The sequence below is a fragment of the Hyalella azteca genome, unplaced genomic scaffold, assembly GCF_000764305.2.
Source record: "Hyalella azteca isolate HAZT.00-mixed unplaced genomic scaffold, Hazt_2.0.2 contig1159, whole genome shotgun sequence".
NCBI classification, from domain to species: Eukaryota; Metazoa; Arthropoda; class Malacostraca; order Amphipoda; family Hyalellidae; genus Hyalella; species Hyalella azteca.
This window is the reverse complement of record NW_025931486.1, coordinates 49805-66048: the sequence shown is the minus strand read 5'-3', so window position 1 is coordinate 66048 and position 16244 is coordinate 49805. Positions and strand designations below refer to the sequence as shown.

The 16244-nt window shown below is 40.3% G+C and overlaps 1 protein-coding gene across 1 annotated transcript in view; it reads right to left on the bottom strand.

Moving 5' to 3' along the window:
* Positions 1-329: 329 nt before the first annotated feature.
* Positions 330-16244, bottom strand: part of LOC108668855 (neural-cadherin) — a gene marked incomplete at its 3' end in the record, with an annotated part of 35174 nt that continues 19259 nt past the window's right edge. Inside the window, exons 11-17 of the mRNA XM_047881696.1 lie at positions 15824-16113; positions 15234-15393; positions 14728-14985; positions 14442-14629; positions 2802-2938; positions 1158-1177; positions 330-518 (exon numbers count right to left, since the gene is read on the bottom strand). Coding sequence (XP_047737652.1) covers positions 330-518; positions 1158-1177; positions 2802-2938; positions 14442-14629; positions 14728-14985; positions 15234-15393; positions 15824-16113 — 1242 coding nt within the window. The remainder of the gene's footprint in view (positions 519-1157; positions 1178-2801; positions 2939-14441; positions 14630-14727; positions 14986-15233; positions 15394-15823; positions 16114-16244) is intronic.

Here is a 16244-nt window from a genome sequence, read left to right as displayed (position 1 = left end):
GCTGTGCTGTTGATGGCCAGCAAGCTGCTGTGCTGTTGGTGGCCAGCAAGCTGCTGTGCTGTTGGTGGCCAGCAAGCTGCTGTGCTGTTGATGGCTAGGGTGCTGGGCTAGGGTGCTGTTGGTGGCTCCAGGTGTCTCACTCCTGGACTCCTCACTTCTGGTCCCGCGTGACTCCTGGACTCACTTCTGGTCCCGCGTGACTCCTGGACTCACTTCTGGTCCCGCGTGACCCCTGGACTCAATTCTGGTCCCACGTGACTCCTGGACTCACTTCTGGTCCCACGCGACTCCTGGACTCACTTCTGGTCCCGCGTGACTCCTGGACTCACTTCTGGTCCCACGCGACTCCTGGACTCACTTCTGGTCCCACGCGACTCCTGGACTGCTCGCTTCTGGTCCCGCGTGACTTCTGGACTCGCTTCTGGTCCCGCGTGACTACTGGACTCACTTCTGGTCCCGCGTCCCAGCCGCTCTTGTGTTCCGTGGCTGCTGCCGATCTGCAGCTGGATGCGCACCCGCTATAAATGCACGAACTATAAGGGCACTGATAAGACCTCGTCCGTTGTATCCGAGTTATTTATTAAATTTTATCGCAGAGTAAATGCTCACATTTCCAAACTATTCATAATTATGTTACATAAATATTTTTTGTCATTTTTAGGTTATTTCTAGGTATCCTGTCTCATTTCAGGGTAAGAATACTGACTTCTATAGGACTGTAGTGAACACACGGTCTTGGCATGACTGGTTGCAATACTCCCGGTAAGTCGTCGTACTAATTGTAGATATATTAAGGTGTAGGGAAACGAATTTCCCTTATTGTTATTGTTCTTGGTAATGTCTACTCAATTCATTTTCTTGTTCAATTAATCAAGTTTTGTTCATGATACCTTAATGTTCCGTTATAGTATTTAGTATAGTTCTGTTGTTTTACTAAATTACTTATACTATTTACTTACGTATTTTCTTACAGTTATATATTGTCTGCCCATGCTCCTTAATTATACCTAGTTTTATTACGTGGTACATTTTTTTAATCTGGTAATCTGATTATTATTACACATCTGCAACCTTCACTTATTATTTATTCATGGCCTATGCACCAATAAATCTAGTTGCTTGAGAGACGCAAGCAGGCCATTTATGGTTGACTTCACCTGCAAATGCTCCGGCAACACTGTACAGGGTCACAAATATTTAGCGTTACATTGTTTTTCAAAATCAATACACTCACAAAACAGTCAAATGTGTCATGTGGAACCATGTCGACTGTTCTCCGGAAAGACCTAAAGTTGTCCCCATTCAAGCATGTCAAAAAAACCCAACTGTCTGCTCAAGTTGTTGACAAACGCCTCCAAAGATCCAAGATTCTTCTTTCCCGCATTCATGATGGCACGCTGCCAAACCTCGTTTTCAGTGATGAAAAGATATTCAATGTTGAACACCACTTCAACTTCCAAAATGATCCAATTTGGTCGAAGAATGGGACGAAGTATCCCGTGTGGTGACTAGGAAGCAATGCCCGACCTCAGTAATGGTCTGGGCAGCCGTAACAGAGTCCTCATAAAGGAGTCCCCCTCTTATTTGTTGACAAAGGGGTGAAATTGAATCAGAAGAACTACCGAGATGCCATCCTTGTTGGTGCATTGTTGCCCTGGGCACGAAAACACTTCAAAAAACGTCCCTGGTCGTTCCAGCAGGACTCTGCACCATCCCATGGGGCCTAATCGACTCAGGAGTGGCTGTCTGAGAATGTTTCCCACTTCATTACCAAAGATGAATGGCCCACATCGTCAACCGATCTGAATCCTCTAGATTTTTGGATCTAGTCATACCTTGAGAGCAAGGTCTCGACCGTTTATCATAGCAGTTTGGACGCCCTAAAGGTCAAACTGCTGAAGGAGTGGGCCAAAATCCCGCAGAGTGTCATTCGTGACTCGTGTAAGGCTTTCTCTAAGCGTCTACAACTCGTTACTGATGCTGATGGTGGACATATTAAATGAAATTGTGGGAATTGTATCTCTGAACCTCTGCCTACATAAATACATTTTTAAACATTCATAATTGTGTTTCATTTCATAGTTCTAACCACTCAAAGTTGTAACGCTAAATATTGATGACCCTGTACTTGAGTATCTCGAGTTACAGTAAACCTAAAGGACCTTTTCCCTCCTCGCCCTCAGCCAATAGTCTTTAATGGATCTTCTTTAGAACAAAGGCCGCACCAGAGTTCACGCAAATTGTTAAGTCACAAATCCTAAAAAAAATTTTCATTTAAAAACGAAAATTTCCGCTGAAATTTACTTCTATGTCTCGCATTCAAATTTTAATGCATCTTTTTTTTTCACTATCACTTCACGATTTATAACAGCCGAATGCGAAGAGTGAGGGCTCGTTGAGGGCTCGTTGCAAGCGTCCTACCCTAAAAAAGTTGGATGCAAGGTGACTGCAGAAGCCGGAATGCAGCTAAGCCATCATAGAGCGACGGTTACGAGTGAACATTAGTTACTAGAAGGAGTCGACAGCGGTGAGCAGACAGGAGTAATCTATTCTCGGCAGTTTCCACAGTGTCTGAGGAAATGACCGGGAGTGGGCTTAGCCTCCGCATAGGAACCTGCATACAAACTGCCGTCCACTAAAAGGCTGCAGGGTAGCCTTCATGGGCTGCCCTGCAATATAGACCTAAAACATATTCTCCAGCAATATATACCTAAAGACATATGGCGGTAAGGAGAGTGCTGTCAAGAAACTGTCAGGAGGCGAGATCCAAGTAAGCAGACATTAGCTAGCTAGAGGATTACCTGTCTCAGTGTGGAGGCGGTCAATGGAGGCCATTTTGAGACAGCCAGTGGCGAGCGTCAGAGCAGAGTCCTGAACGAACTGTGTGTTTGTGACGGCGGAGAGAGAAGAGGGGGCACCAGATTGAGGCTGAATATTTCTGACCGAAGAGAAGGGAAGTCGAGTGGGTCTCACTGTCTGGTGCTGCCCCACTGCACGATGAACTCAATGGTTCCATGGTCGACGGAAATCTTCAAGAAGACGCGTGTGGCCAAGTAGTAGTCAGTATCCAGGGCAATGTGAGCGCTAATGAGATTGAGATTTGGTAGTTATAATGAGGACTCGTACCTTCTGAAACGCCATTGGGGACAACTGTTTTTAGGGAAACGTTTTTACAGGGTCATGAGCAGGAAAAATCGCCTTTTCCCGAGTAATGAAAATACAGCAAGACATATATCGTTGGTAGATATGGTTGTAGCAGCATTCCTCACAGCAGAGATTCCGTAATACTGTTATTATTCCGCTTATCATTAGTTAATTATCGACTACTTGTTGCATCATTTTTGCGGTAGTGAAGTAGAAATGATTTTCACGGGCGAATTCTTACTCCGAATTCTATGTTTTACTGTATTTTCATTCTATTCAGTGAGTTAGAGAATTGCCCTCTCAAGCGCGTTGATGCACTTACTGTTCCACATTCCACCCATGCTGCGCTCAGTCCTGAATCTGGAATATTAGACCGAAGCCTCGCATTCAAGCAGCGGCCGGCAATCAGCGATCTAAATCGTGAGTGTTTACACTTGAAGGAACGCCGAGATTGCTAACGTCAGCTTTTCTGAATTTTTGCTCCGTTTCGCTGATTCATAGGAGATCGTGATTATGCAATTTCCTTGCCTGCATCTCTATTTTAGCTTTTAAGCGACAAGTTCCGGAAATATTAGAATAGCCTACATTTATTTCGAGAGATAAATTTCGAATTGAAGACATAGCATGGAGTAGCTGGCATGATTTTTCTGCGTTAACTAAAACGGATTCGAGAAAAAACTTTAACCTTTTATATAAATGAGTTACACATTTTTTCCTTATCAAGAGGAGAAATTACGTCTACTGGCCACTCATTTTTCGTTTGTTAAGAAGAACTTTTATCTGTAACCTAAGAACGCAATACCACGGTCTTGTGGACTTGTGACCGTCTTAACCGTTTTTATGCTCGGGCGAGAACAACGGGCAATTGTCCGACCGCTTCTCTGCCATTAGGTTTTGAAGTTATTGGCCTGATGCTAGCCAGTGCTTAAAACCAAACAAAATCAACGTGATGAAAAAATGCAAAAGATAATAATTAATACTATAAACTAATTACTGATACTAATTCAACTTTCCTAATTTGCTGCATTACAAATATAACAGCGAGACCAAAGTTTGTTCACTCTTATTCCGGAGTTTTAGCCAGGTGTGTTTTAAATAGGAATTTATTGAAGCAAATTACCTTCGATTAAAAATTTAATTTGATCATGTAAGGTTATTATTCACTGCAGCAAAATTGCTGTCTTCATTAAGGTTAGATTCTAATTTCTTATTAAAGATCAGTAGAAAATAATAAACATGATATGCTGTTATCTCAGATAATATTGCAAAAAGCATAAGATTATTTTCATACTTCTAATTGTAGAATGTAAATAATTGCGAAATTTCTTAAATGACTCGTATACGTTATTCTTTTCTAAAACCTACAAAACCGCGAAAAAATCTCGAATTGCAGACGAGAGCAGTAAATTTAAGAAAGCCTCAAAGACGCCCGACACCGACAAACATTTACGCACCAGGGAACTTAAGCCTTCGGAGCGTCAAATACGATCAGTATTTTTTGTATTATTCGTTTTGATGAAACTCTGCCAATCCTCTTTCAGATTCACCTAAAATTCAGCCCACATTTCTGCTAATAGGCAACATAAATAAGGAAGATGAGCCACAATTCTCGTTGTTCTCTTTGTTAAAAGTCTAAGCAGCAGTGGCTATGTCTAATTTTCAAATATTTCAAGTTAATTTGCTGCTAATGGCCTAACACACATTTCTATAAATACTCCAACAATTAGGTCATGTTTCTCCAACAGGACCAGCCTTCAAACCAGACATTCTTCCGACTACCGGCAAAGTTCGTCGGCGAGACATGACCAGCGAGAGGCTTTATTATTGACAACTCCAGACCTGAGAATATATTTTGGCTCAGGATTTTTCTCTCAGATTGAACAGAACATACTCTGGCAAATGGGATTGCAAGTTTCGAGGGAAATTCTCCGAAACTTGCGATGTAAGCAAAATTTTGTCCCATAAATAATGGAAGGGACTTGATTCGCTTTTTATTCATTAAGAGGTCCTGGCACCTCAATGCCCCTTAATCTGTTGTTGATGCTTTAAATGAGGAATTAAACTGTTTCATATTACGCAGATTCATGGGTAAAATCGTACTACTTCAGCGAATGCTTGAAGACTTTTATTGCATGTTCTAATAGCATAGTTATCAGCAATATATTCAAGAGCCATTATATGACCGCTTACTCCAATATAATACATGCAGGTTCCATGCACTTTACTGTCATCATTAACCCTTGATCTTATCCAGAGGAAAAACTTATTCCGATATCCTCTTCTCAATTTTGTATTCAAAATTGCTTTCAGTTTATAAAGGAGAAGCTTCGTCCAAGATCTTCACTCAAACATTGAACTTCCCTATGATCAATTTATAAATTTTTAACCCATTGTTTATCTAAGTCATTGAATGGAGACAGACCGCAAACTGAACTAAAAGCTTTGAACGACACAATTCAGTTAGGATCGCTTGTGTGGCATCCTTGCACTACAGTCGTTGTCTCCCTCATATTCTCCTGGTTTTTATTCCATCGAACACTGAATGTTATCGATATGTCAAGACTTAGTTTGGATTGGGGCTCTTCCAAGCAAAGCCATGTTTGTATTTCCGCGGATTTGTATTTGTCGCTTCCATCTCATGCCTTGCCTCGACTTTAAAAGAACTCCCTGTCTCGTGGAGCTGCAGTGCCACCGCTCCTGCATAAACAAACTGCAATTGAGACAAATTTTTTTTACATCCACTGCATTGCTGTGCTCTATCGAACTGCTATTTCAATGTAAATGCAATTTAACGACTCAATTATAATGTAGGCCAGCAAACATTACATTAGGTGCATTTGATCCACGTGCAATACAAAAGATGGTACACGATTAAAAAAAATTGTATATGGTTTTGAATACAATATTGTTTTGCGTTCATACAATGGCAAGACAAAAATGGTAAAGATTTAGTTTTTTTATTCGTACTACTTAGTTTAAATGTTCGTGATTCTACCAGAGTGAGAAGTAAATAAGTCCTGAAGAAATTGGCCGGTACAGTTTAAATGTGCCGATTAAGGTCCTAGTTTGAATGTTTATGTCCGATGGAAACTCAATGGACTCACTTCACACACCTTGTGGTCATTGCACACTCATTTCTTTGCGATCTAACTTCATCATTAGTTCTAATATCATCATCACTAATATTCATTTGATTGTAAAATTTAACATAATTATGAAATTATGACAAAACGTTGTATCCTAAATGAACCTTAAACAAAAGAACACATTATTTTTACATGTTTACTACATAAAAATCCATAATTTTCCTCCACTGCCATCATTTTATTCATGCTTATTTCTCTTTCCTTAATGATGCATCTTTATTTACCAAGATTGGGATGTTGCTTCGAACTGCACTGAAATTTTGCAAGTCGAGGTAACTTTCTGTATCTGCCGGGATCGATCTGGGGCTTAAAAATATCGCGTAACTTCCAATAAAAGTTGGGGCGGCAGCCGCATGCAGAGGCTCTTGCGCGCCAAGACTTAGGCACCTTCGACGCTATGAAGCACTTCGGAATTTGCGGAGTTTAACACGTTGACTACGATTGCTTCATATTGTACTATTATTTCATTCTTTGCTCTGTTTTTAAACAGGGTTGGCAGACGGTCATTTTTTCCGGACAAATTCCGTGATTTAGTTTTTCTCAATTGCGTTGGCCAGCTAAAATTTATGATAAGGGTACTTCCTAATTAAGTTTTAAATATTGCAAAAAGAAAATAAATGCAATTTTTATAGCAGAACCTACAAGTAAACTAGTATATATTGAGTTATCAGCCTTTTTTGGCCTTTTTTGTTCTCGGATTTGGCCGATTTTAGGCAACCTGAATTATGTACCACTACCTCCTGGAGAAATACATTTCGTGGTACGCATATGAAGCACTTCGGAATTTGCGGCGTTTAAACTGATAGATTGAATGCCGGGGCGTCTGTGACGACGAGAAGCTGACGCTACGTCGATATTTGGACGGTAATAATTTGTTTGCAATCTATCAGTAGTATTATTCCTTTATTCGGAATTAATTATTACGTATACATATGTATGTGAATGTTTTTTTAGCGCATTTTCTCATTTATTGAAAAAATGCATTAATGTGCTCGCCATGTCCGTCTGTCTGTCTGTCTGTCTGTCCGTCTGTCCGTCCGTTCGTGATCTCAAGTTTTCGTCGACGAGAAAATGCGCTCTTTGTCACTCACTGCAGTGAGTACTGACTTATATTTTTTCTTCTGAAGCGTCGTTTGAATAAATAGGGGCTGTTGGAAACCACATTAATTTTATTCTCCATCAATTTTGTGGCAGGAATAAAATAGAGAATAGAAAATATGTATAAATGAACACATAGAGAAATATTTTAAAATTCTCCTTCATGACTGGCCAAATTTTTAATTTCAAGTTTGCTTAGTTTTTTTTTGAAGTGATGGAATCTTGAGGCATTAAAAAACACGATGAGAGAAGGTTGAATAAAAATTCCGGTTTTGAATTGGATTCAGTCATTCTTTGAGTTTAGCTTGGAAAATTCAAAATTGAAATCTCATTCAACTTTAAATTTAATTTTTTTAGAAAATACCAGTAAAACAGCAGTGAAAATTCGTTTATACCCAAAAGACATTAAAACTTAAGAAAACCGAGAAAACGACAATGGAACATAAAAAACTATCGGTTTAAAATTTCAAGACAATAAGAACTGTGAGCATTAGTAAAGCATGGGCCCGTTTTAATTAAAAATATGCAGCGATTCCTAAATCCTTAAGTCCGAACAAACAGAAGTGGAACCGAGTAACTTGAAATAGCTCATAGGCCGCAGTTATGTCGCACTGTTTAGTGTAAATAGGAAAACTATTGTACAGTTTTTCATTGGTAGCTCGTCTTAAATACTTTCCAGAAAATTGAATATTTCATTTTAGAATATGTTCCGGATGTCATTTTCCATGTTTTACTCATGAATAATTTAGAAATTGACTTCTTCATGTTTGAGGATGTTTATCTACCTGCATGCATGTAGTCTTCCCTGGTTAATGAATACAGCTGTGCGTGGTGCGTCTCAGTGTTTGTCCGAATGTCGTAGCATATAAGCCCTACTTCCATGTTGCCGAACAAAGCGGCAAGAGCTATCGTTCGAATCTGCTGCTTTCAAAGCTGTCTCACTTATCTGTGCGCCTGTACACTGACTAAACAATGCGACATGACTTTCTGAGAGCGCGTTCAAGATACTCGGTGACACTTTTGCTTGGTTTGGATTTGAGGATTTAGGAATCGTTGTATATTTTTAAATTGAAACCTTGTTTGAATGAGGCTAACAGGTCTTGTCCTCGCGAAATTGTAAGTCGATCGGGTTTTTGTTCTCTTTGTTTTCTCGTTACTTAGGTTTTGATCTCCTTCATATTTTCACGGCTGATTGGACTATTGTATTATATGAAATTTTTTGAACTGACGATTTAACTGTTCTTCGTGACGCTTTCAATTATAACATAGCTAAAGTTCAACTAAGAAAAAAAGAAACCCAGGTAGTTGAAAAAAATCTATCCCACAGGGAGAAGTTTTCGCTGACGTCTATACAGAACAATCAAAACATAATCATCAAACCAGCGGATAAAGGGCGCGCAGCCGACATAGTATATAAGGCGGGAGGTCTATATATCAACTGACGAGAAGCACCTCGTGACCTGACACTACAGAAAAGTACGGTATATTAACTCAATGGACCTGCTCCATCAAATAGTTCAGTTGAAGTGCTTGGAACTGAAAAACTCAGGACAAATAAACTCAAAAACATACGCGTTCCTAAAACAGAAACGGGAAGATTTGAGGACACCAACCATATATATGCTGCCGAAGATACACAAAAAGATGTAATTTTTACGGAAAACCTATGTCATCGGCCTATGGTGGATCTTGTGAAAACTAAGTGAATTTGCGGATTACTGTCTGCATCCAATAGTAAAAAATCCAAAAGACACATATGGGAGACAGTGATGAAATGCTAAATCTATTGAAAACGTTAAAATCAGGCCCAAACGTGCTTCAATAGTGTCAATGGACATTGGGTCCACGTGCGCACTAACATTCCACTGCAAGAAGTAATCGACTTAAACCTTATGGCCTACAACGCCCGCATTTTCCCATATGAAATTAAAAAGTTCAATACGATGGACTTCAGAAAAAGCCTAGAGCTGATTCATGAAAACAACTTCCATGAATTATATGGAACTTCATTCACAACAACGCAAACCTGTTCTTTAAAACAAAATATAACTCACTGACATCAACAGACGGCCTGAGGCGAGCCCTGTTGAAGCATTGGCACCATATCGAAGAAGATGAGGATCTTCGATCACTCTTCCCGATACCGCCTACCATGCACCTCATACGAACGAAATAAGAACCTGTGCGAGTTTTTGGTAAAATCAAAACTCAGACAACTAATCACAAAAAACGAAGATCGGGATATCTTAGTTAACCTCCTATAAGCATAAAACTAATTACTAAAAACAAAAAATACTTGAAAAAGACAGGGGCCTGATGAGTAATGAAATGGCGTCCTCGTCCTTTAAAGATCTAGACACAGTAGAAAACATCGATAACAAGAAAAAGGAGCTGATATGATCTTACTAAAGATGCGAAACAAAACTACCGTGCAACAATAAACAATCACTTGTGATTTGTGGTATATGAAATTGGAATGGTCGGAGTAACGAGCAATAAAAGAAGAATATTAACCACGTTTTCGTATACATAATAACAAAACCAACTTTATTTGGTCTGGGATTTTCTAAACACAACAAACGGGGCGAAAGGCAAGCGGTCTTTTGGGTGTCTCATCCTTTACAAAAAATCAAGGTTGGTGGGTAGCGCGACGATCGATGAAACGAATGGAAAGGAACACGCCTCTACTCGATCGTAATTCGTCGCCAGGCTGTTCGGTTGCATGGGAGGCCGCGTGCGCTCGACTACCTGCATGGAGTCCTTCAGCTTGTAGACACGCGGTGCAAACCGAGTCAGCCTCGTGCTAATTCTTGGGGCCATTTCAAAATTCTCTTAGTGAACGTAAGTACTTACGTTCTATTTTCTTATCCATGATTGGTGAATTTTGCTTGAAAGGCCGTCAATGATTGGCTAATAAACTTACGATCTCTTAACCTTTTTGAAAGTATTGGCCCTGGTCAGGAAGACAACATCTAGTGAGCGCGAGCGACAGAACAGAAAAAAATCTTCAACCTTGTTATTCATCGAACGAATATATAACAATAGCCGGCGGCACGGCTGCACACATTGGCGATCAAGACGAACGCTAAGTAGGTTTTGAGGCCTACGGGTCGACACAGGCCGATGCTCAGCACCAGCATTGGCAGAGGTATAGTTCAGCGCAAATGATTATCGCTGTAGCAACGGCCTATTGCCAGTGATGACGTACGAACATGCTGTCGTCGCGCACTGCTCGATAGGTGGCATCAAGACGCCTATTTCGGAACTTGTATTGATCTGTCTTACAACTTGCCAGTATATACTATTGGAAATACGAACACCGTTGCGTATGGCGTATGCAAATAGTTTCTTTGGAATGCAAAAAGTTGTTGTGGTTTCGTCGAAATATGGATAAAATGAACAGGAAATTTGCAAAAAATATCCCGTCCTAAATTTGATATACATTTGTCACATTTACAAGAAATACGACTTAGCAAAGGACGACTGTGAGCGTTGTTTTAGGGATGTAACTGAGCTGCGGATCATCAGACAGACAGCCCTGCAGCGGGTTCTCGGTGTTACGAGAGCATGGAAAAAATTAAAACTAAATCCATTACATTTTTTTCAAAAAGTATAAATATCAGATTAAAAAAATAATAAGTAAAAATTCTATCGTTCAAAAATCCACATCAAAACGCTTTTTTCGGAACCTGTATTGATCTGTCATACAACTTGCCAGAATATACTGTTGGAAATATATACGTACGTACACCGTTGCGAATGGCGTATGCAAAAAGTTTCTTTGGATTGCAAAAAGTTGTGATGGTTTCGTAGAAATTTGGATAAATGAACAGGAAATTTAAAAAAAATATGCCTTCCTCTAATTTGAAATAAATTTGTCACATTTACAAGAAATATGACTTAGCAAGGGACGAATATGAGCGTTGTTTAAGGGCTGTCACTTAGCTGCGAATCATCAGACAGAAAACCTTGCAGCGGGTTCTCGGTAATTTGTGAGCATTGAAAAAATTAAAACTAAATCCATTACATTTTTTTCAAAAAGTATAAATATCAGATTAAAAAAATAATAAGTAAAAATTCTATCGTTCAAAAATCCAATTATTATAGTATTAAGAACTATAAATGCATTAGCTGTCTTCGGAGTTACGATATAGCAAAGCTGCGGCCGCAGCGCTGCACCTCTGCACATGTTTGTACTTATAAGAACGTGAAATGAATGCTTGTAGCTATTTCAAGCGGCAGATGTAAACATGATTTACACATGGCCTCCAAGTCCAACAGCTTTCTCGCCTAATATTGCTGCAATGACGTTTCTCCTCTGGGCAAAACTGATCGTCGAACCTGATGGGAATTTAACGCTGCTTTAAGCAATCTCATCCCGCGCGGAAGTTGGTCATAAAAATTCATCCGATTCTAATTTATATTTGCCCGCTTACTAGATTGGTGTTGACGACGGGATAGATCATGGCTGCAATATTAATGTGAGCGGAATTTATGAGAGTGATCGTTACATATGGGATACGAATTGCTGTCCGCAATATGGAAATAAGGTGTGGGTACTCATGCGATGAACGATATGGTGCCCAAACTGAATAAATAATTGAACTTTGATAGAAACAGTCTATTCATTCATTTGTGTGCGAAATTATTATATTCTGTTTATTACCAGCAATTTTTATTACAGGCCGCCTTGCGTGAACATCAGCTTCTCGAACAGGACCAAACCTGCGGCCAGGGTGCCAGGATTGTATAGGAGTCAAGGCACAAACGTCCAGGCACGCTAGGCAACAGAAAAAACATGCGAATGTGTCAAGACACGTGCGCCATGCAGCACAACCGGCACCAGCCAAGTCATGTGTCGCTGCCAAGGCACCGGCGCCAGGCACACCCGGCACCAGCCAAGTCATGTGTCGGTGTCAAGGCACCAGCGCCAGGCACACCCGGCACCAGCCAAGTCATGTGTCGGTGNTTTATATTTTATAAAGTCGGAAACTTTAACCACAAAAATACAATTATTCTATAATGAACAAAAATCCCTCATTGTCCGCCGTGCACATTTCTATTCACATGTTAAATGTATGCTCTTCAAAAAAGAAATATCTTTAAATTTGCGACATAAGGAAAGAATCCTATATTTTTGCAACATCTGTTTATTTTTTCATTATGATCTCGAGGACTTCCACCTTAGCTGCTTCTTTCATCTACTTTCACCAGACGCTTCGAGGAAACAAACCGTTTGATTTTCAAATGGCGTAGAAGCCACACAAAAATCCATACAAATGTATATTCATACTCATATTCGGCACTCCTCCTTAAGGAAAAATTAGGAGAAAACATATTAAAAGATATTTCCAAATAAATACATAGACCTAACGTCGCTGCTGAAAGTTTTAAGTTGATTCTATGCTTTCATTTACTTTCATATTTTCAATTTTCTCATTCTCTGAAAACTCAGGGGCATAAAGTTGATGATCAAAATTTGTTTTCAGTTCCTTTCTTTTATAACTTAGGATTGCAGGGTTAACTGTGGACTTGGTCAACATGGAAGGACTTATCCCCTCTTTTTCAGTTAGCATTAGAGGAGGAAAACAATAAGGGTTCAATAGGTCGACACTTATGAAGTAAAACAATTATTATTTAAGTCGAATTAAACAGATTGGGAGCCAATGTAAATTTAGTGGCAGACTTACATCTGGCACAAACATAACATAACATAACATAGGGATCTCGGCGCTGCAGTGTTGGCCTGATGTGGCCTGTCGCCGATTCTTTTCCTTTTCGTGCCTTGTTCACAGAAGATCTAATATCGTGTCATTTGACCCTATCTTTTCACGACTGACGAAAGTTTGAAATAGCTACTCGACTTCCACCAGGTTCGATATGGTGCTAGGCATTTCAAATCTGAACATATATTTTTCCTTAGCTTTATCTAGTCTGTTCTTGAACGCGCTCATACTTGGAGCGCCAACGATGTCATCGGGGAGGCTGTTCCACATGTCGGTGATTCGAAGCGAGAGAGAGGCACAAGGCAGGCTCGCGATGATTGGTCCGCGAAGGCTTGATCTCTCTACTGAAGAATAATTATTGAAAACAGCGCTCAAACTTTCTTCAGGAAATGCGGAATGGTTATTATTGCCACTTTTAAATTTTTATGGATATTGGAGCAATGTTTTGTGGATGCGAAACAAAAATTTAACCTCTGGGATACAGTGCAACTTCAAATGTCATTCTTAAACTTGTGAACTGAACAGTCTTAGGATTATTGCCTTTATTGCCAAGGAAGACTTGAAGTTTCGATTATAATTTGTAATACAACATTTTGGAACGCTTCCGACACGGTGCGCGCCGTTTTGTTCCTCAGGGGAACCGCTATCAAAAACTTAGAGTAATGATCAATGGCAACAAGTAATACAACATTACCCCGCGCTGAACGCGAAAATTGCAGTAAATCTAATGCAACTAAACAAACAATTATTATACGGTATGCCGATCACAACAATATATACAGCTTATGGATGATGCTCATTCATGTAAAATTCGTCTGCGTTATATATTTATTAATGAACTAATTAGCTTATCTTTCCGTTTTTCGTAAAATTACGTGTTTCGAATATTAGGTATAACGACCAATTAAGGAACTATTCATTGATTTAAAATAGGATAGAATTCCTGATGATATTAAAAACTCGAAAGATTTCGGTCTGGTTTGAAGAATTATGAGACCTTTGACGTTTTTATAATTGTTCCTAAACTGATGTGTGAATTATGCAATAGCTTTTTCAAATAGGTTGATCTTAATATACTGGTTATAATTTGGTACGAGTATTCAACTATTAGCTTCGAAATTGTTTGATAATCTAAATTAACGAAGAGTAAGTTTCGTTTTTGACGTGCACAAACGCGAGTAAACATGACGACGTTTGTTTTTTTTAACAAAACAGGTGAAAAAATGTCACGACTTTGAAATAAACGTGATAAAATAAAGCACTTTCAACAATAAAAAAAACAATTATTGAACTATTTGGGTACAAACGCACAGGTGTATTCTTTCACCTGCACGAAGATTCTATACGCAGGGAAGGCCCGGCGTGGCTGCGAGCGCCGGCATCCGCGAGGTGCCAGCGCTGGTCCAGCGCCGCGCGGTCGCGGCAGCAACAGCGGCACGCAACTCGTCGAGACGCGCAGTCGCCCAGCGCCGAAACGCCCGCGTCCAACACAGCCGCACCGACTTCGGCCTCGATCTGCCGTGCCACGACCGTACGTAGAAGAGTAGGGGCAGTAAATATTGCATAAATTCCAGCAAGCTATTCACTATTTCGAGACGATTATTTTAGCTCACCTCGTGTTGATGCTGGAATATTAGAGGCTCAAGGGCAAATCTGAGGTGTCTTTCAGGTGACTGTTGAAGGAGCCACACTCTGGTGTGGCTGTCATGGTTGCGCCGTATGGTTTCTACAGCCACAACCATGACGTGTGGCTGAATGGCTGACATATCGTGCGACTTTGTGGAGTCTGTCCTTGATAATTCTGAGTAGTCAGCAAGATGCTGATTCAGCAGCCTAATGAGACGGTCCATAGGAGATTCTGAGTTTGGTTCCTGGAAGGTTTTTTAATGGTGTTACCAGGGCCAATACTTTCAAAAAAAGTCAAGAGATCGTAAGTTCATCCGCCAATCATTGAAGGCCTTTCAAGCCAAATCCACCAATCATAGACAAGAAAATAGAGCGTAAGTAATTACGTTCACTTAGCGAGTTTTGAAAGTATGGCCCCAGGACGGTCATTATACAATTTAAAATGTTCAAAGTCAAAATTCTCATCGTAGACTACATCAAAGTCATCACTCACCTCAGCGTCAGCACTCGTCAGGAGCTCGTGAGGCAGGATGGCGAGGTCGATTGGTGTAGATTTCAGCGCGTCAGCAACTCCGACGCTGCTGACGTCAGCGTAAACAGTCAGCTCGTGCGCTTCGCCCGACGCTGACGAGAGAAGCAGCTTCGCTTCATGCCTGCAAGTGGACACAAGTCGAAGAAATGATCTCCACGAAATAAAATAATCTGTTAAAGCACAACTGAGCCGTGGCTCTTGGGATAGACTGCAATCTTAACAGTTGCAAATAAGAACTCAAGCACACAGTGGGGAAAGCGGAGGCACTTTGCAACGGAAACATAGTTGAAGTGTTGAATTGAGAAGTTATTGCCGTATGAAATTCTGATCAGCATATTGACAAGACATATTTTCGAGTCGGGTATGAATGGGGCAGTAAAGTTCTCATCACACATCAAAAAATTCCTTTCAGGCTACATAAAAAAAATCGTGCTCGCCGTTATTCTATCAGCGCCAAATTGCATAATACTGTGAAAGACAAATGATCGGAATAAACAGAAATTTTAATTCATTTATTAATTTACATTAAAAATATTCATAAATACACCCACCGTCCCAGCCCAGCTGCAGGATCCAGCAGCAACAATCCTGAGTCGCTATCCAGGCGGATTCCTGAATTAGATCCCTGCCATGTAATTCGAGCGCTGAATTTATCTAATCCACGGCTATAATTATCCAAGGATTTCCCAGTCACAGGGTCAGGTTCATCGAAGTTGAACCTGAATTTATCCCTGAATAGTGAGGATACATTATCCGTTTCAGTGTCGGTTCCGTGGCGTTGCGTTGAGTCGCCAGGGAAGGGCAGGCGAGGGAGACGCCCGAGGGGAGCTGGAGGGGCCGCCTGCAGAATGTTCTTAAATACTGAATTCCATATTCATACAACAAAGACGTACTAAACAATTAAAATATTATAATAACACGAGCAATTAAATCTCAAAAGATCTGCTTCAACTCACCGATAATTGTTTAGAG